Source organism: Anabrus simplex, chromosome 1 (genome assembly GCF_040414725.1).
Source record: "Anabrus simplex isolate iqAnaSimp1 chromosome 1, ASM4041472v1, whole genome shotgun sequence".
Taxonomy (NCBI): Eukaryota; Metazoa; Arthropoda; class Insecta; order Orthoptera; family Tettigoniidae; genus Anabrus; species Anabrus simplex.
The window spans coordinates 94871668-94893220 of NC_090265.1; the positions used below are offsets into that span (position 1 = coordinate 94871668).

Sequence of the window (21553 nt, forward strand, 5' to 3'; positions counted from 1 at the left end):
TCAATCAATCAATCAATCAATCAATCAATCAATCAATCAATCAATCAATCAATCAATCAATCAATCAATCAATCAATCAATCAATCAATCAATCAATTTAGACACATAGTCAAACTCGTCGCCTTGTTTTTGATGGCCTTGAGCCATACCTCTCTATACCTATAGGTAGGTATTCCAGTATTGGTGGGTCGTCAGGGTTGTCTTGAGGCTCGTCATCGTCATCGTCATCGTCATCGTCATCGTCATCGTTGTCCTCTTCAATGATGATAAGGGCAGCGTTCTGGCACGTTTCCCCAGAGCAGGTAGCACACATCACAGAACATCTGAGCCCTGCTTTCAGGCAAGTGCAGCCACCTCTGCACCCCTTCTTGCATTTGCAAGAGAGGAGTTTCAGGAGCTCTGCTGGGCAGGAGCTTGCCGACTGGTAATGCGGATGAGTCCAGCCGAGGTGAATTCCCAACCCCAGTCGGTGGCCTCTTTCTCCACCCCGAACCACTTTTGCACCTGGTGGTATGTGTGGTAGCGGTGATACGACGCAGCCGCTGTGGTTGGGGCAAACGGGCCAGATTCGCTTTGGCGTTGGCTGTTGTCTTCACAAAAGTACGGAAGCGTACATCATTGAGGGTGTCTGTCGTATACGTTTGTTTTAGTGGATCCTAGACCGCAGAGGAGCACGAGCAAATCCACATCCTCTCCAAAGATGATGACGTGGTCATTGGTGGTACTTTTTTGCAGAGCAGTCACGACGATATAGCGGTCTGCGTCTTCTTTTGATATTTTTGTCTCAATTCCCTCGAGAGCAAAAGAAAAACAGAGATGCTAAATGAGACGAACCTTGTTTTTGTCATTCGAGAGCATGTTCTCTTGGGGAACTGTGATGATGGTCGATGCGTCAAACACAGTTTCCGCTGATGCTGCAGAATACCGTCGTGATCGCTCTGCAAATTTGGTGCTCTTTTGGGCGCCATCCTCAGGATACCCGTCGAAGACTACACACACATTTCTCCCAGAGTGGTTAAATATGTCGCTTACCGGGCGAGTTGACCGAGCGGTTAGAGGCGCGCGGCTGTGAGCTTGCATCCGGGAGATAGTGGGTTCGAATCCCACTGTCGGCAGCCCTGAAGATGGTTTTCCGTGGTTTCCCATTTTCCTCGGGCTGTACCTTACTTAAGGCCACGGCCGCTTCCTTCCAACTCTCAGGCCTTTCTTATCCCATCATCGCCATTGGACCTATCTGTGTCGGTGCGACGTAAAGCCACTAGCAAAAAAAATGTCGCTTATGTAGCTTGCTGTGATAGCCCGTACCGAATCATTCCGATACCACACGACTTTATGGACGAGATATCCTCCATCGACGACAGTAAATGTTTTTGCCTGTACACTGACGTTCTCTGTGGCTTGAGTGTAGGCAGCGTTAAAAGCTGATTTTGTGCCTTTACGCATCCCTTCGTCGGAAAATAGGTCCTTTGGATATGGAGCGAGCTCGTATGTGAAGTGGGCCTTCAACTGTAGGTCTGAATGTTTCATGATACAGTAGGTGAAGTGGTGAGGGGTTCGACATCGACTCTTTTCTTGTGGATCTTGATAGAGGTTGTAGGCGTTGCCAAAGAGAGGACTTTTACTTTCCTGGAGACGGTAACATTCCCAAAAGTTTTTCCAATAATTCGGTTCACCCCATTCAGTCCTTCTTCTCGGGCAGTGTGGCAATTTCTGTGGGGGCCATCTACAGTACCACTGCTAATGGATACGAGTTTACCTATCGATGAGAACGGTGGATGGTTATTGAACCAGGCTTTCAGTTCTTTCACGTCAGAGGTATCTCGTGCAATTTGCGTAGGTCGCATATCGACACGCTGTTCACTTGTTGTGGAGGAAATATCCCAATATCCTTCTACCTCTTCACATATATTCAGCATATATACCATCCCACCCGTCCAACGAGAGAGCACAATTGTAGAGATACCTCTATAATGGCTTAGGCCACCCTGGCTCTTCGTTGAACGCATCAATACCTGTTCAATTGTCAAGTCAGTCCACAGATCTGACCAAAATTTGTCGGATTTGCGGATGGTGAAGCATCCTTTCGTGAACAATTGATTTCTGTTGCGTCCATCCGGTCTTGCAGAGTGCCCATTCATCACTTTTTCGACACTGTTTTGAGCATATATCGTGGCAAGGAGCTGTTTGAGGCCGCTCCCCGCTATGATATTGCCAATTGCTCCCATATCTGACACCAATAGGTGGAAGCCACCCAATCGTACTTCCACACCAGTCAATTCAGCAACGGGACAGTGTTGGACAACGTCCCTTTCTTTCATGTACAATTATTCAACTTACATACCTCTTATATGATCATACCACGTTTTTCATGTTCAAATCTCACTTCATGCAACAAAAAAGTGGTTAGGTACATATCTGGAAAAATGCGATATGGGTTTCTTTGAGATTTTGAGTGAACAACGAGGCTTAAAGACCCCGCTCTGTGCTTAATTTAAAGAATTAAATTGCCTACAAATCATATTTTGCAAGTTCTACTCGTAGGATCAATGGTTTCGACGTAACTTCTGTCCAAAGAAGGCCTCAAACTAAAATTTACAATTTTTGGAAAACTGATCTATTTTCGAAGTGCCGTAATTCGGTAACCAGTTGACCTACAGAGCTCCGATATGGCTTAATTTGTCACAAATTTAATGATCTTAAAAACACATAGTAGCTTTTGAAGAAAAATGCATGGATTAGGAGATATAGAGCAGAATCGTAAACAAGTCCAAACATTTCGCGGTTTTTCGCGTGTAAACATTTTTTCACAACTTTTTGAAAGTTGCGAACTTGGGTATACATAGCCCTAATGGGTTCAAACAAGATAATAAAAAATCAGAGATACATCATGTTTTGAGAATTTAGCGATTTTTTGGTATCGATTTTGACTGGCCTATATATATCAATGATAAGTGTAAAGAAGTGGAATCAGAGATAAGGCTTTTTGCAGATGATGTTATCCTGTACAGAGTAATAAATAAGTTACAAGATTGTGAACAACTGCAAAATGACCTCGATAATGCTATGAGATGGACAGTAGGCAATGGTTTCACAAATAGGAAAAGTCCTCTAAGTTTTAATTACTGGGTTGATGGGGTGAAAGCTCCTTTTGAGGATCATTGTGAGTACCTAGGTGTTGATATAAGGAAAGATCTTCATTGGTTTAATCACATAAATATGATTGTAAATAAAAGGCACAGATCTCTGCACATGGTTTAGGGTTTGTAGTAAGGATGTAAAGGAGGGGGCATACAAGTCTATGGTAAGACCCCAACTAGAGTATGGTTCCAGTGTATGGGACCCTCACCAGGATTACTTGATTCAATAAATGGAAAAAATCAAACGAAAAGCAGCTCGATTTGATCCGGGTGATTTCCGACAAAAGAGTAGCGTTACAAAAATGTTGCAAAGTTTGGGCTGGGAAGACGTAGGAGAAAGGAGACGAGCTGCTCTACTAAGTGGTATGTTCCGAGCTATCAGTGGAGAGATGGCGTGGATTGACATCAGTAGACGAATAAGTTTGAGTGGTGTCTTTAAAAGTAGGAAAGATCACAATGTAGACGAATAAGTTTGAGTGGTGTCTTTAAAAGTAGGAAAGATCACAATATGAAGATTAAGTTGGAATTCAAGAGGACAAATTTGGGCAAATATTCATTTATGGGAAGAGGAGTTAGGGATTGGAATAACTTACCAAGGGAGATGTTCAATAAATTTCCCATTTCTTTGCAATCATTTAAGAAAAGGCTAGGAAAACAATAGATAGGGAATCTGCCACCTGGGTGACTGCCCTAAATGCAGATCAGTAGTGACTGATTGAAACTTGTTACCCTTCCTCATAGCACATGCAAAGTCTTCACTGATTGCTGTGGTGCTATGGATAGCCTCGACGAACGACATTTTGTGCGTAGTTTCGCTAATAATTTTGTTAATAATTAAAGAAAATAAAGGAAAGAATTATTAGCTGATAAGAGAACAGCGCTTGTACAGATTGCTTGTTTTTAATCATTCCTATAAATCCTAGTTACAGGCGGGTAAAATAAACATATAATGTTTTCTCCACGAAGTGGGAGGACGACTGCCCCCCATTGGCCCCCCTAATCGCCGCTACTGATTGTAGTGTTTCGGAAATTAACGCATTTTCCTTAAATAAATCGTTCTATCCACATTAATTTGCACAAGGATGTAAGTGGCTCAATTCCGAACTACGGTGATTATTACAGTAGCCTACTCTGCCATAGCGTATAAGTAAAAAGCCAAGCTATTTGCATACAAATCAATAGGCCAATGCAAAAGAATAAGGTAAAATTTCGAATGATTTTTTAACTCGGCAAATTTTCCAGCTAGACTTAATCTTTCGCATGTCTGTTAAAAACGAGATCGTAATTGTGATTTTTTGCTTTAAGGAGAAGGCATTTTTTCCTAGCGTCTTCTTGCAGGTTTCTTTGGTGACTATGGGATAACTTAATTAAGGTACAGCCCCAGTCTGGTGTGGTTATGGGGAACCACAGAAAACCATTTTCAGGGCTGCTGACAGTGGGGTTCGAATCCACGATCTCACGGATGCAGCTCACAGCTCACGGCCAACTTGCTCGGTGAACCGATAAAAATATAGGTTGTTCACTACTGTACCAGGACCATTAGTTTTTTTAAAATTCATGATAATCATAGAAACTTGAACAACAGAATAATGCACTGACGAGGAAAAGAAGAATCTCCTTCTTAAATTAGGAGCAACAAATTCCACGCATCAAAACATGAGAAGTGTTGGACTGGTATTTGGAAGTTTTCTACTTGTAAGCAACAACCATTAATTAAAGGGAAAACCACTATAATTGGTCATCAGACGATGTATGAAATGCTATCTATCTATCTATCTATCTATCTATCTATCTATCTATCTATCTATCTATCTATCTATCTACCTACCTACCTGAAGGGGTGGGTCGGGCCACCTAGAAGGGAGCGCCTTCTCTCTGGCCAGGCCAAATGCTGTTACTCTAAGGCGTATTTCAATGTGGAACGTCTTGTCTGTGGCGGTGTTAAAATGTAAATAACGTTTTCTAATCTCTAGCTGGAAACAGAATCGTTCACAGCTGTATATTACCTCATAGAGAGCACAAGGCGCTGAGATGTCTGGGTTCAGATAACTTCAAAGACGGCCAAGCGTAGTGAGGAGCCCTCTTGTTCGAGCTACCTTGTACCATACCAGGTTTATTATTATTATTATTATTATTATTATTATTATTATTATTATTATTATTATTATTATTATTATTATTATTATTATTATTGTTGTACCGGGCGGTACACCTCCACGCCGCTAATTTAAAATGTGCGCCAATTGAAACTCCTCTGCTGGAGGAAGTCTGAACTTTATCGACGGTATTAATTTTCAAGTTTCTCGGAAGATGTCACTACTTGGAAAGTTTGGAGTTTTTGAACTGTGCCACTTTTGATGTATTTTTGTTTTACCGATAGTAAGAAGTGTGAACTTTCTCTTCTAGAGGACACTACTGAAGAACTACAATAGTGCACCCTAGTGCGAAGAAAAAGAACTGTTCTTTTGGAGAAAATTTAATTTCAAAAGTTTGTTCTTTGTTAAATTTCCTTCTGTCATTGTTTAAGTTGGCAATATTAACCCTTTCTTTCCCCTTGTTTTAAATTTAGCCAATCCCGAATTTCTTTCATTAATTTCTGACCAATCGGATGTATCTTCCCCCAACTTGAATATGTTGCTGTATCCTACCCAATAAAGAGTTTGTGGGAGGGTGTTCTCATTCCCCTAACGCCTCGAACTTTCCGCGAGAGTATATATACTGCTGATTTTAGGGTCTCCGGGCCACTTCTGTTCCATCTTTTCGTGTGTAAAGTACATAGCAGGGGGCGGGAAGCGCCTCTTTCTTCGGCGGCAGTCAACAGGTAATGGCCGATTAATTACTTCTTTTCTTGCTTGCTCAGCAGTTTAACTCTCGGGGCGGGTCCGAAGTTTTTCCATTATGTAACCTTCCTTAAAATGTAAAGAAACTTGTATCTATTCCATCTTTTAAACTGCATATCGGGATAGAGAGTACTTAACCCTCTCGAGCTCCCAATCATATTGTTTTGAGGTGAACTTATTTTTCTCAACCTATTCTTCGTTAACATAAAGCAAATTGTTCTTTTCTAAAGTCACCTCTGTAGTATGGGATTAGCCCTTGCATTAGTGGCCTAGAGCCAGATTAGGTTTTAAAAACAAGTGTATTAGGAGTGCAGATCGCCTCCTCTCAAATTGTTATTTTAGAGGTCATGTAATTATCCTTCTTGTCATTTAACAGACCTCAGTAGGTTGGGTATTTTACCCCTGTGTATATGTCCTGAAAGGACAGCTTGAAAGTGGAATTAGGTGGGGCCTTTGACAGGCCTGAATTTTGAGAGCAAGTTGCTCTTTTTCTGAAAATTTTGTTTTCTGCGCGCCTCAAGGAGGCCTTACTGTGTATTTTGGAGCAAGTGCTCCTAGGCATGAATGGGGTTCTCTGCCCCTCTGTTGACACTTGTGTTTGGGGTAAAACTGAGCTAATTGCTCAAGGATTGTGATCGCGGGGCTCGAAGCCCAAATCCTGTAAATACTGTAATTGTACTTTTGTTGCCTTGCTACTCTGTACCTGCCATGTTTGTTATTTCTTGATTTTGAAAAGAAAATATAACCTTGTTAAATTTTAAATTCACTTTAATTTCGTAGCCTGAGACCTATTCACCACCCCGCACCTTCTTTCACGCATAACTACCACAAAAACACGGTAACAATTATTATTATTATTATTATTATTATTATTATTATTATTATTATTTTGCTATTTGCTTTACGTCGCACCGACACAGATAGGTCTTATGGAGACGATGGGACAGGAAAGCCCTAGGAATGGGAAGGAAGTGGCCGTGGCCTTAATTAAGGTACAGCCCGAGCATTTGCCTGGTGTGAAAATGGGAAACCACGGAAAGCCATCTTCAGGGCTGCCGACAGTGGGGTTCGAACCCACTATCACCCGGATGCGAGCTCACAGCTGCGCGCTTCCAACTGCACGGCCAACTCGCCCGATGAGGAGGACAGTTATTATTAGTGATTTAAGCCCAATGCGGAGCGCTTATGACTAGCTCTTTTTGGATGCTCGCTTTCGTTCCCAATATCTCTTAAGTGTCCGGCTCCATGGCTAAATGTTTAGCGTGCTGGCCTTTGGTCACAGGGATCCCGGGTTCGATTCCCGGCAGGGTAGGGAATTTTAACCATCATTGGTTAATTTCGCTGGCTCGGGGGCTGGGTATATGTGTTGTCATCATCATTTCATCCTCATCACGACGCGCAGGTCGCCTACGGGAGTCAAATCGAAAGACCTGCACCTGGCTAGTCGAACATGTCCTCGGACACTCCCGGCACTAAAAGCCGTACGCCATTTCATTTCACCTCTAGAGTCCTGCTATTAGTTGAGATTTAACAATCTTTCGAAGAGGAGACCACGAGTTTACCATTTAAAAAAAAATAGGGTGGTCTGAGAGACATCAGAATCAGAAATCTATGCGGAAGTTAAATCTTTTGAACTTCATTGAGCCACATGCTTCCAGTCTTGTAGCTTTTGATGAGTGAGAAGATCATCTTGGTAAGCCTGCCGTTGTCCATTCTCTGAAGGTGCCCGTAAAACTTCAGCCGCCTACGTCGCATGTTAGTGTTAACCGTTTCCAACTGTTGGTACCGTTCATAGTTCGCTTTCAGTCGCTAGGTTCCATCCGGGAGCACTCTTGACCCATGAATTTTTCGGAGGTTTACGCAGCATATAAGAACTGAAGTCTGACAACGGTTTTGTAATGGCATATTTTGGTGTTCTTCGAAATGTACTTCTTGTTGTAAAGGTTTTGCTACAGTAGGTATGCTGCGGTGAGTTTTGCACATCTGTCTAAGATGGAGGTTCCGACTCTACCAATGGGGTGGACCCATTCGCCGAGATACCGGAATCGATTGACTTTTCCAATATTTCCATAGATGGTCGTCAAAGGGAATTTCCCGGGATGCATACTCTCGAATTACTCAACCAATCACTACTGATCTGCATTTAGGGCAGTCGACCAGGTGGCAGATTTCCTAACTGTTGTTTTCCTAGCCTTTTCTTAGAACTTGGTCTTTTCGTACGATATTTGTAGTCCTGTCCGCCACTGTCTCCTGTAGGGATTGAACAGCAACTGCAGCATCCTTTGAGTTGTTGGTTAGGATCGCGATGTCATCTGCGAAGGCCAGGCTCCTGATCTCGATCTTCCGTGTTCCGGTTCCAATAGTAACGGTTTTGATTCTGAGATTCCTCACTGTAAGTTCCCAGGTCTTTATGACTTTGTCGAGCACTAGATTGAAGAGAATAGGCGAGAGGCCATCTCCTTATCTCACACCAGTTGTGATCTTGAAACTCCGAGAGTTGGAGGAGGTGTCTGTGAGAGTCTGTTCGATGAGGGCGCGTGTGTTGTAATCCACTCCTCGTTCTCGCAGCACTGAGAATGTCTGGTGGTCAATAGAGTCATAAGCCTTTGTGAAGTCTACGAATACCACGGTGATGTTCACACCCCTCACCTGTTTTATTTGGAGAATAGTTTTCAGGTTGAAGATCTGTTCGGAGCAGGACCATCCTCCCTGATATTCACCGAATGCATGACCTCACTGGCATTCCACATTGTCCTGCAGAATCCTAGACATAGCTTTGTAGGCTATTGACAACAGCGATATTCCCTGGTAGTTGTTGACATCACTTGGGTCGCCTTTCTTGTGCAGTGGGTGTGTTAGAGCTGTTTTGCAGTCATCAGGTATCCTGCCAGTCTCCCAACAGTCAACCAGGATCCGGTGTAGTATAACGTCTGCGATCGTAGTTCCGCCTGCTTTAAGTGTTTCCGCAATGATGCCATCTTCCCCGGTTGACTTGTGACTTGTTATTCTTGAGGAAGTTGATTGTGGTAGTTATTTGCTGAACAGTAGATGGTTCAGATGGGAACAGATAACTACTGTGTCTACTACAGGTAGTCTTTTCTTCGGCTCTTGGCAGTTGAGCAACTGGTCGAGGTAGTCTGTCAGAAGTTACAAGGTTACAGGTAACCAACTTCTCTTCTGGGTTCTTGAGGTGAAGCATGGGTGGATTATGCCACGAGAGCTTCTTTTTGAATGCCCGTTGGAAGTTTTTGGTGTTGTACCGATAACATTTTTGTTCTTACAATTTGCTTTACGTCGCTTCCACACAGATAGGTCTTATGGCGACAATGGGATAGGAAAGGGTTAAGAGTGGGAAGATAAGGTACATCTCCAGTCTTGTGTGAACATGGAAAACCACGGAAAACCATCTTCAGGGCTGCCGACAGTGGGAGTTCGAACTCACTATCTCCCGGATGCAAGCTCACAGCTGCGCGCCCCTAACCGCACGGTAACTTGCACGGTAATAATAATAATCATCACACGGCCTCAGCTGCCATGTGCAGACATTTGAATTTGACGTCATCTGGCTGTCTGCTCGTCAATTTCGACGTTCCGTTTTACTCTAGGCCTACTAGATGGCAGACCGAGTAAACCGAATCTCTGTTGGGCGTCTGTGGCTGAGATTTAGTTAATTTTGTCGGATAAACAACGAATGTGTCACCAGAGATCTTTTACATGTCGACATCGTACGACATGGAGTGACGAACGGACTTTTTTTCCGCCCTTCAAAAATCCGACTACCTCTGCCGGGTTTGAACCCGCTATCTTGAGATCCGGAGGCCGACACTCTACCACTGATCCACAGAGGCAGCTATTTTCCCTGTCAACCGATAACAATACACGTTGTTGTCCGGTTCCATGGCTAAATAGTTAGCGTGCTGGCCTTTGGTCACAGGGGTCCCGGGTTCGATTCCCGGCAGGGACGGGAATTTTAACCATAATTGGTTAATTCCCCTGGCATGGCGACTGGGTGTATGTGTCGTCTTCATCATCATTTCATCCTCATCACGACGCGTAGGTCGCCTACGCGAGTCAAATTAAAATACCTGCACCTGGCGAGCCGAAGTCCTCGGACACATCCCGGCACTAAAAGCCATACGCCATTTCAATACACGTTGTTCACTACCATACCAGGACCATTAGTGTTTTTGCTAGTGGCTTTACGTCGCACCGACACAGATAGGTCTTATGGCTGCGATGGGATAGCAAAGGCCTAGGAGTTGGAAGGGAACGGCCGTAGCATTAATTAAGGTACAGTCCTAGCATTTTCCTGTTGTGGAAATGGGAAACCACGGAAAACCATCTTCAGGGCTGTGGGCAGTGGGATCCGAACCCACTATCTTCCGGATGAAAGCACGCAGCCGCGCGCTCCTAACCGCACGGCCAACTCGCCCGGTATTTGTTAGTTTAAATTCATGATAATTATTAATAAACTCTTGTCCATTTCCGACCCCAAGATAACAGGTTTCCGACAGCGTTATATTGCCCTCCAGTACCTCATCCTGCCTGACTCATTTCTCTTCTTCTGCAATAATTATTCCCTGTTTATCACCACTACTCTTCACCAGTACCACACACTAACTGAGCCCACAGAACATCCTCCACCGTATCCAGACAACTGTAGAGTGTACCCTTTCCTCAACGTCCTGCCCTTCACCTCCAACTCACTCTTCCAGTCATACCATCGAACAACATCCACATCAGTACATTTAGAACAGTTATGCCAATTTTGCAAGTTTACCTATCATGTATGCATAATTAAAATTTCGCCTACAGCGTAGCTATGTTGAAACACCAGACCCCGTGAGATCTACGAAGTTAAGCAACATTAGTCGTGGTCACCATTTGGATGGGTAACGCATGTGCAGTTGGCTACAGGAGGAGCGGAAAGTTACCGCAAGTAATCTCCAGCTCGGCATGTCTGATTATTTTTTATTTTTTTATTTACAAGTTGCTTTACGTCGCACCGACACAGATAGGTCTTATGGCGACGATGGGACAGAAAATGGCTACGAGTGGGAAGGAAGCGGCCGTAGCCTTAATTAACGTACAGCCCCAGCATTTGCCTGGTGTGAACATGGGAAACCACGGAAAACCATTTTTAGGGCTGCCGACATTGGGGTTCGAACCTACTATCTCCCGCATACTGGATACTGGCCGCACTTAAGCGACTGCAGCTATCGAGCTCGGTGTGTCTGATTAGTGACCCCTGGCTTAACTAGGGGCAATGGCTAGATCGCCATCGTCCTGGTTTGGACAAGGCACTTGGTTTAATTAGAATTTAATTTCTTTCTTAATTCGTTTATTCTCCAGGTTTCTTTTTCTATCGGACTCAGCGAGGGATTCCATCTCTACCGCCTCAGGGACAGTATCCTGGAGCGTGAGACTTAAGGTCGGGGGATACAGCTGGAAAGGAGGATCAGTACCTCGCCCAAGCGGCCTCACCTGCTATGCTGAACAGGGGCCTTGTGTGGGGATGCGAAGATTAGAAGGTATAGACAATGGAAGGAAGCGACAGTGGCCTTGAGTTAGGTACCATCCCAGCATTTGACTGGAGGAGAAGTGGGAAACCACGGACCTGAGGGGACACCGTTCCAGCCCTTGTACCAGTTTTCAAATTTCTTGGCAGAGTCGGGCCTCCGAATGTGGCAGCTAATCACACTAACCACTACACCACAGAGGCGGAGAGAGTTTAATTTTAATTTAGAACAATATCATGTTTTGTTTTGTGGTACTAATCCTTTGAACTACAGTAGTATTTCATATCGTATGTGAAGATAAATTTGGAATTCAAAAGGACAAATTAGGGAAATAGGGATTGGAATATTTGATGTTCGATAAATTTCCAATTTGTTTTAATTTAAGGAAAGACTAAGTAAACATCTGGGTGACCGCCTTAAATACAGACCAGTGATGACTGATTAATGGATGGATAAGTCTCTGTTGTATTTATGTATTTGTGAAATCCTTATTGCAATGCTTTAATTGAAAAAAGAAAACCTAGTCCCATCGTCACCAAGGGACCTATCTGTGTAGGTGCGACGTAAAGCAAATTGAAAAAAAAAGTAATTCTTGGGATCGAAATTCTTCTTCTCCACCAGTTAGGGAATTAGGAACTCGGTAATAATATTGGCGTACGGGCTCTGGAGAGGCCTGGTGCGGGTCTTTTTTCCTCCTAGACGGCCTATTAGGTGACCTGCATGTCTGTGAAGATGAGGGCCTTACCTAGGATAATTTCTAATGCTGAATACGCCACATACACCCAGCTCCCCGAGCCATTGAAATTAACCAATTAAGGTTAAAATTTCCGATGCGGCCGAGAATCGAACCCGGGACCTTCTGAACCGAAGGCCAGTACGCTGACCATTCAGCCGACGAGTCGATGTACATGTCTCTTAATCAACAAAATACATATTTTATATGGCCCTGCATTTTTCTCTGCGTGTAGGAGTGGTGTTATATATTCCTCTCGATGTGGAAGTAAGATCTCAATTACACGCTCTGTGCCATGCCCATTTATCAACCTTTCGTGGAAGATTTAAATAAATAAATCCTGAACCCGGTCGTCGGACACATATTGCATCCAGGACACTTTGATTTATCAGCTTGGAGCTTGGTGAGACACGGCGCTACTCTGCAGGATTTACATCACATTCGGCAGGTCATGACGTTCTGTGTTGAGTTCGCTATTCCAGTACATACATACATACATACATACATACATACATACATACATACATACATACATACATACATACATACATACATACATACATACATACATACACACTTGGTTTTCAATCGACGTCCTTCTCTTCCGACCTAAAACTCCAAACCCAAAAGTGGGTTTCTGATTTGTACAGTGATTTCCGACAGAAAAGTAGCGTTACGAAAATAGTACAAAATTTAGGCTAGGAAGACTTGGGAGAAAGGAAATGAGCTCTCGACTAAGCGGTATGTTCCGAGCTGTCAGTGGAGAGATGGCGTGGAATGACATTAGTGGATGAAGTAGAGTGGTGTTTTTAAAAGTAGGAAAGATCACAATATGAAGATAAAGTTAGAATTCAAGATGACAAATTGCCTCTGTGGTGTAGTGGTTAGTGTAATTAGCTGCCACCCCCGGAGGCCCGGCTTCGATTCCCGGCTCTGCCACGAAATTTGAAAAGTGGTACGAGGGCTGGAACGGAGTCCACTCAGCCTCGGGAGGTCAGCTGAGTAGAGGTGGGTTCGATTCCCACCTCAGCAATCCTGGAAGTGCTTTTCCGTGGTTTCCCACTTCTCCTCCAGGCAAATGCCTAACTTAAGGCCACGGCCGCTTCCTTCCCTCTTCCTTGTCTATCCCTTCCAAACTTCCCATCCCCCACAAGGCCCCTATTCAGCATAGCAGGTGAGGCCGCCTGGGCGAAGTACTGATCATTCTCCCCAGTTTTACCCCCCAACCCAGAGTCAGAAGCTCCAGGACTCTGCCCTTGAGGTGGGGGATCCCTCGCTGAGTCCGAGGGAAAAATCAACCCTGGAAGGTAAGCAGATTATGAAAGAAAGAAAAAAGAAAGAAAGAATAAGCAACGATTTTTATCATGTTTCTCTCTTTGATCCTTGTTCTTATATATATCCATTAGCCACCACATCATGCCTTTCACTTCTCTCTTTCTAAGCCTTCCTTCTTCTTCTTTGTCTGTTTACCCTCCAGGTTCGGTTTTCCCCTCAGACTCAGCGAGGGATCCCACCTCTGCCGTCTCAAGGGCAGTGTCCTGGAGCTTCAAACTCTGGGTCGGGGTTACAGCTGGGGAGGGTGACCAATACCTCGCCCAGGCGGCCTCACCTGCTCGGTTGAACAGGGGCCTAGCGGGGAAATGGGAAGATTGGAACGGACAGACAAGCAAGAGGGAAGGAAGCGGCCGTGGCCTTAAGTTAGGTACCATTCCGGCATTTGTCTGGAGGAGAACTGGGAAACCACAGAAAATCACTTCCAGGATGGCCGAGGTGGCAATCGAACCCACCTCTACTTAGTTGACCTCCCGATGCTGAGTTGACCCCGTTCCAGCCCTCGTACCACTGTTTAAAATTTCGTGGCAGAGCCGGGAATCGAACCCGGGCCTTCGCGGATGGCAGCTAATCACACTAACCACTACACCACAGAGACGGACTAAGCCTTTCTTTATCGACAAATTTAGGATATTTTCACAGAATTCGAATAATGTTCTTTTGGTCTTACATTCTGCTATAATCATCTGCTTCTGTCCGACTCGTTGGCTGAACGGTCAGCGTACTGGCCTTCGGATCAGAGGGTCCCGGGTTCGATTCCCGGCCGGGTCGGGGATTTTAACCTTAATTGGTTAATTCCAATGGCACGGGGGCTGGGTGTATGTGTTGTCTTCATCATCATTTCATCCTCATCACGACGCGCAGGTCACGTACGGGTGTCAAATAGAAAGACCTGCACCTGGCGAGCCGAACCCTTCCTGGGATATCCCGGCACTAAAAGCCATGCGACATGCCATTACCCAGTAATCATTTAAATGTTTCATCTGATGTTGGTGAACTGAATTCGATATTTCCCTTCCGTTTCCCCTTCTTAATCTTAACCAATGTCCGGCTCCATGGGTAAATGGTTAGCATGCTGGCCTTTGGTCCTGAGGGTCCTGGACTCGATTCCCGACCGAGTCGGGGATTTTAACCTTAATTGGTTTGTTCCAATGGCTCGGGGTCTGGGTGTGTGTGACACCCATCTTTACGGACATGCGGGTCTCCTATAAGGCTGTCTACGAGAAAAAGACCCGCATCAGGCCCCTCCGGAGGCCATACGCCATTATTATTATTATTATTATTATTATTATTATTATTATTATTATTAATGTTAACCATTATTTAATACCTTTCTAGCTATATCTGAGTATGTACTTATATCTTCATGTAGCATTCTAAATTCATACTATCGCTTAAGTGCGGCCAGTGTCCAGTATTCGGGAGATGGTAGGTTCGAACCCCACTGTCGGCAGCCCTGAAAATGGTTTTTCGTGGTTTCCCATTTTCACACCAGGCAAATGCTGGGGCTGTACCCTAATTAAGACCACAGCCACCTCCTTTCCACTCCTAGCCCTTCCCTGTCCCATCGTCGCCATAAGACCTATCTGTGTCGGTGCGACGTAAAGCAACTAGCAAAAAAAAAAAAAAAAAAAAAAAAAAAAAAAAAAAAAAAAATCATACTACTTGTATGGTGTTCCATATTCCGTACGTATTTTAAGTACTTGACTATAGTTTTTTGTTAGGGGCACGTGCTATTATTGTACCAAGGGGAGCAAAAATATTAAATCCACCATTTTGTACCGGTGGCTTAATGGGAAATATGAGTATGTTTTCGCACTATCTATTGATTTACGGTAGTAAAATAGTACTACTCTAGTACGTTATCAATACAAAATAATTTTCGAATAGGTTTAAGACACTGTCTAATCTTAGAGTGTATATTTACTGTCAGAAGACAGCCAGGAGAAGACAGAAGATGGTCAGAAGAAGATGGAAAACGACCAGAAAAAAGACGGATGACGACCGGAAGAAGACGGAAAATGGCCAGAAGGGGACTGTAGACGGCCAGGAAAGGCCTGCGGAGACCCGAAGAAGACGGAAGACGGCGAAAGAAGACTGAAGACGACCAGAATAAGATAGAGGGCGTTCAGGAGTAGTCGGAAGACCTCCAGGAGAAGACGGAAGACGGCCAGAAGAAGATGGAGGATAACCAGAAGAAGATGGAGGACGTCCAGAAGAAGATGGGTGACAGGCAGAGAAATGTCGACGAGATAAAGCATGTTCCGCAGGTCGACACTCTGTCCCGTAGACCTTGCCCAGAAGACTGCGAGTTCTGTTCCAGGAGGGAGACCGAGCATGAAATTTCTTGCCGAGTGATCACCGTGGGGTTTGAAGGAAACTGGAGATGTGACTTTTTTTTTTTTTTTTTTTTGCTAGTTGCTTTACGTAGCACCGACACAGGCAGGTCTTATGGCGACGATGGAACAGGTAAGGGCTAGGAGTGGGAAGTTAGCGGCCGTGGCCTTAATATTAAGGTACAGCCCCAGCATTTGCCTGGTGTGAAAATGGGAAACCACGGAAAACCATTTTCAGGGCTGCCGACAGTGGGGTTCGAACCTACTATCTCCCGAATACTGGATACTGGCCGCACTTAAACGACTGCAGCTATCGAGCTCGGTACGTGACTCTTGGATGGAAACGTAGAGGGACGGGGATCGTCACCTTCTCCTGGTCCCCATGGCTTACCCGTCCGCAGTGCACGAGGCCACGAGATCTACTCTAGTGAGGGCGCCGTCTGAAAGATGAATTCTATCGCCTCCACCCACAGGGTAATCCTGAACTGCTGAAATAACGGTTACTCAACCCCATGAAGTTCACGGAGTAACTCTCTGATGGGAGAAGCAGCGGACTTAGTCAAGAAATTCAAATAATACGGCTGTGCAATTCATCACTCTGATCCTTTGATAGCCTAATACCTACAGGGCACCTCGTTAATCAGCAGTTGTCCTCGCAAGACAAGGCCCTTAATAGGGCTGTATGTGCTACAGGCTTAGTTTAAAAAATGCTATTTATTTGGGGTGTCGACCTAAGAAGATCTTTTGCCCCTACTTTGCACCATATGTTATGAACCTGCGTGTATTTGGAAATGGCGAAAGTGTAAAGTGTTGAATGTGAGGAAAGGAACATTAAGGACGACACAAACACCCAGTCCCCAGGCCAGGGATATTAATCATTTACAATTAAAAACCCCCTGACCCAGTCGGCAATCGAACCCCGGGCCGCCGGGTGACAGGCGGACGCGTTGCCCCCTACACCGCGGGGCCGGACGCAGGTTTAGTTTAGTTTACTTTTACGGACTGCTGTCGCAAGAAAAGATACCCTATCTAAAGAGGGGGGAAAAGAAACCCGAAAGTATTGGCATCTTGTGGGCTCAAAGTTCGTTCCCAAGTATCGTAAGTTCCATTGCAAAACGCCTAACAACACTATATTCGCTGAACTGATATGTTATGAATGTTGCCGAGCACCGCTGCACTACAGGGCCAACAACCAGACCTACTGTGGGACGTCGGTTCGTGTTAGTGTCTGATCTTGGCCGCTCTAGTATGGAATTGTCTTCCGAACTGACGATAAAAAGAGGAACATTTTCGGCATCTTATGTTGTTTGAATATCGTAAGGGTAAAACTACCTCACAAACCAAAATAGATATTATGCAGCCTATGGAGAAGATGCAGTGACGAATAGGGTATCTCAAAAGTGGTTTTCACGATTCTGATCGCGGAATTTCTCCCTAAAAGACAAACAACACACGGGATGGCCTGTTGTGACGGATATGGTGTAAATAAACGTCCATCAATATACTGTTAATAATAATGGGGCATACTAGACACGATAATCATTTGGAATTTTGCCGTGTCAAAGAAAACCAAGAGAGATTATTTACGTTTCGTGGAGACTTTGCTCAGCGTCTTCAGAAGAGGAAGCACGTCTGTCCACGACGAAGGCTTCTCAGTTCCAGAACGTAAGAAGCATGGTATTGATTAAGATACAGATCAAGCATGTGCTTCGTGTAAAAATGGGAAACCACGGAAATCCGTCTTCACGGCTGCCGATTGTGGGATTCGAACACACCATCTCCCGAAAGCAAGCTTACAGCTACGTGACCCGAATGCACTACCAACTCGCTCGATCTAAATACGCCTCTGCTGAGGGACAGGGACTTCTGACATCCAATAGTACACACTGTAGTACACAATTCTTCATTTATCTACACTGGCTGAAAAAAATATCCAAACACCATGAAATAAGGAATGTAGAATAGGGAAATTTTGGCAATATATTTGTCGAGGTAACATATTTAATTTATTAAAGGTACAAGACTACAGACCAGAACTCCCGGTGTAGGTCCAGTGTGTCGACGCCGCAGAGAGGTGGAAAGCAGGCGCTCACCTGGCCTCCTTCTAACCAACACACGGACATCACTGGCACCAAGGCAGAACCGGCCTTCACCGGAAAACACAACGGACCTCCACTCCATCCTCCAATGAGCTCTCTCTTGACACCACTGAAGTCGCAGACGGTGGTGGTTTGGGGTAAGTGGAGAAAAGCCATCGCAAATGTGCCATGCTGGTCCACTAATTAACCGGTGTAATCACCTGACTGTTGAATGCAGGCATGCAAACGTGCATGCATTGTGTCGTACAAGTGCTGGATGTCAGCTTATGGGAAGGGATTCCATGCCAGTTGCAGTTGGTCGGTCAGTACAGGGACGGTTCATGCCGGTTGTGGATGACGCTGGAGTTGTCGTCCAAGGATGTCCCATACGTGCTCGATTGGGGACAGATGGGGGATCAAGCAGGCCAAGGCAACATGTCGACAGTCTGTAGAGCACGTTGGGTTATAACAGGGGCATGGGAGCATGCATTATCCTGTTGGAATACAACCCCGGGAATGCTGTTCATGAATGGCAGCACAACAGTACGAATCACCGAACGAACGCACACACATCTGCAGTCAGGGTGCGTGGGAGAACCACGCGAGTGCTCCTGATGTCATAGGAAATTGCTCTCCAGACCAGAACTCCCAGTGTAGGTCCTGTGTGTATCGACGCCGCAGACAGGTGGAATGCAGGTGCTCACCTGGCTTCCTTCTAACCAACACACGGACATCACTGGTACCAAGGCAGAACCGGCTTTCATCGTAAAACACAACGGACCTCCACTCCACCCTCCAATGAGCTCTCTCTTGACACCACTGAAGTCGCAGACGGCGGTGGTTTGAGGTGAGGGGAATGCTCGCCGTAGGGCATCTGGCTCGGAACTGTCCTTCAAGTAACCGATTTCGAACAGTTCGTTGTGTCACTGTAGTACCAACTGCCGCTAGAATTGCTGCTGCAGATGCAGTCTACTGTGCCACAGCCATACGCCGAATATGGCGGTCCTCCCTCTCGGTTGTGCCACGGGGACGCCCGGAGCCCTGGCTTCTTGTGAGCGTACCTTCTCGTGACCACTGCTGCCAGCACGCATCCACAGTGGAGACATTCCTGCCAAGTCGTTCTGCAATAGCGCGGAAAGAAAATCCACCTTCAATTAGCCCTATTATACGGCCTCGTCCAACCGTAGTGAGCTGTTGATACTGGCCTCTCGTCGTCGTAATGGCATTCTGACCCATTCACATTCACTCCGTCTAATCTGACAGGTAACTAACGCCCTCGCACAGCACAGCCCGTATTTAAAGCAAACCTGATGTGCAACGTCATGGGGCCGCTACTAGTGCCACGTTAATACGATTTGCGGGAAATTTGAATCAGCGTGATCTTTCAGATATATAAACTCGCCTACCAGCGTTTGTTAATCTGGCGGAACCCCTTCTTGGTGCTTGGATATTTTTTCTACCAGTGTATTTACCCATAAATGTTAAGTATAATTTAATTAATTTTTTCGAGACTCAACTTGGAGCATCTCGTAGGACAACATCACCACATTCCATTGTGCAAGGGGTAAGTTTACCCTATCCTGACAGAACGCTCTCAGTTTCCATTGCATTTGGATTCCTAAATTATCAAATATGATTATAATTGTGACATCAGTATATCAAAGTTTATTTTAATAATTCATTTATAAGACTACCTTTTCGGTGTCCAATTATTATTTCAACTTACTTACAGTCTTAAAATCAGTTCAGATGTCTAGTTTACCCTCCCATAAAATGTACTATACTACTGACATTTCAAAATTGTTACACCTATCAGCCTTAACACAATTTACAACTTTGGAGAATAGGAAAAAAAAACATTCGCTATCAGTTATAATGTATCCTGTGGAATACTTTGGTGTCCTTATAGATCCAACGTCGGTAATAACATGTCATGCGATAAAATCTTCATTTGTCTCATAAAACACGCAAGATTACATCACATAAATTGTTTATGACCACTAAATATATTTTCTCCTTGGTCTGAAGCACACTCGCTCTGTGGTTGTGAGCACGCGTTGTACTAATTTTAGCGTTCCAGTTCATGTTTATTTATTTATTTATTTATTTATTTATTTATTTATTTGTGTCTTTATGTTGAATAGAGGCATGCTTTATTTTCCATTAACGATAAACGCGATAAAAAGTTTTGAAGCGATTTTGAAACGTGTTAACGAAATATATGATTCTGGTTAAGAAATTAGTTATTTTGTTTTCGCGACTTACAGCGAATTAAAACGACAAGGCAAGTTTAAAGCAAAATTTACTTATTTTGCGGTAAGTGCGAAAATACAGCGAAATTCGTTGAAAATAATGATTTTGAAATTGTACTCCAATATCACATATGTGAAGGGAAACAGAAGACAGAATAAGGATTTCTCATTTTGACAGAAGTATCTCTTCGTATTAATATTCTATAAAATTTCTTAACCAGATGCCATATATGGTGAAGGCTATGGCCATTTAGGGTGGAAGGGTGATTTGTTATCTTAATTAGGGCTATATTTTATATTATAATGAATATTATATATTATAATGAATCATTATCACTATTCCTTCTCTTTATTTATCTATCTTTCATATAAATAATTCACACATCTCACGAATTAAACTTTTTATTAATAACTTTAGGAAAGGATTAATGAAAAATTAAAGCGATGGGGTCAGCCCTATTTAGGGAAATAATGCGAAACATTGTCTCCTTTTCGCGAAATTGAACATAAATTCATGCGAAAAATCTTGCCTCTTATGATGAATAATCCTTACAGTCGAAAAAACAAATATCTGTACATAAACACACACACACACACACAAAAGGAATGCGCGCATATTACTGTGTACGTTCCTCGCAGCTACACTTTTCTTAGAAGCAATTGGACTTGTAGATAATGTTCCTTGAGGGTATCCACAAGGTTTGTGTCTACAGGAGAGGTGAATTATATTTTGAGAATAAATACAATTTATGCTGATAAAATATTAAAATGCGAGCAACATACAATACTATGCGATGATTCCTTGTTTTGAACAACCATACATAGAACTACGGCACGGTACAAACCCGAATGGAGAATGTACATTAGTTCAAAAACAGTGGAAGCTTCAAATTAAGTTAAAATATCGTGTGATTTATTCAGACTGGTACAAGTAATGTGAATTGTTTCTATCACTTTCAAGTTCTTCCTTCTTACCTTGGCTTGTTGTTCTTCCTGTTTGTGAAGACGTTGTTGAGAGTAGTGGTTCTGTAGGTACTCCAAGTTCAACTTAATTTCTTGTAAGAAGTTGATGGCCTCTTCACGTGACATCTGCAACACATAGAGAAACATTCTTTAGTGCAAGTTTATAGTTGTACATTTTTTGTTCATAGAGGAATTTCAATATTTCTCCTGGGTTTATGGAGTTTAAGGTATGAGAGAGAAGGTCGAAATAAAATACGCTGAAAGGCATAACAGTCTATAATGATAATGTATGTATGTACTAAATATTTTGGATTTCGACAGTGTTGTACAACAGTAGAGTGAAGATTTTGTCAGAGGGTATAT

At 43.9% G+C, this 21553-nt stretch overlaps 1 protein-coding gene across 1 annotated transcript in view; it reads right to left on the bottom strand.

The window, feature by feature from the left end:
* The window catches only part of LOC136884355 (uncharacterized), a 737352-nt gene that overhangs the window by 35821 nt on the left and 679978 nt on the right, over positions 1-21553 (bottom strand). Inside the window, exon 7 of the mRNA XM_067156482.2 lies at positions 21203-21316. Coding sequence (XP_067012583.2) covers positions 21203-21316 — 114 coding nt within the window. The remainder of the gene's footprint in view (positions 1-21202; positions 21317-21553) is intronic.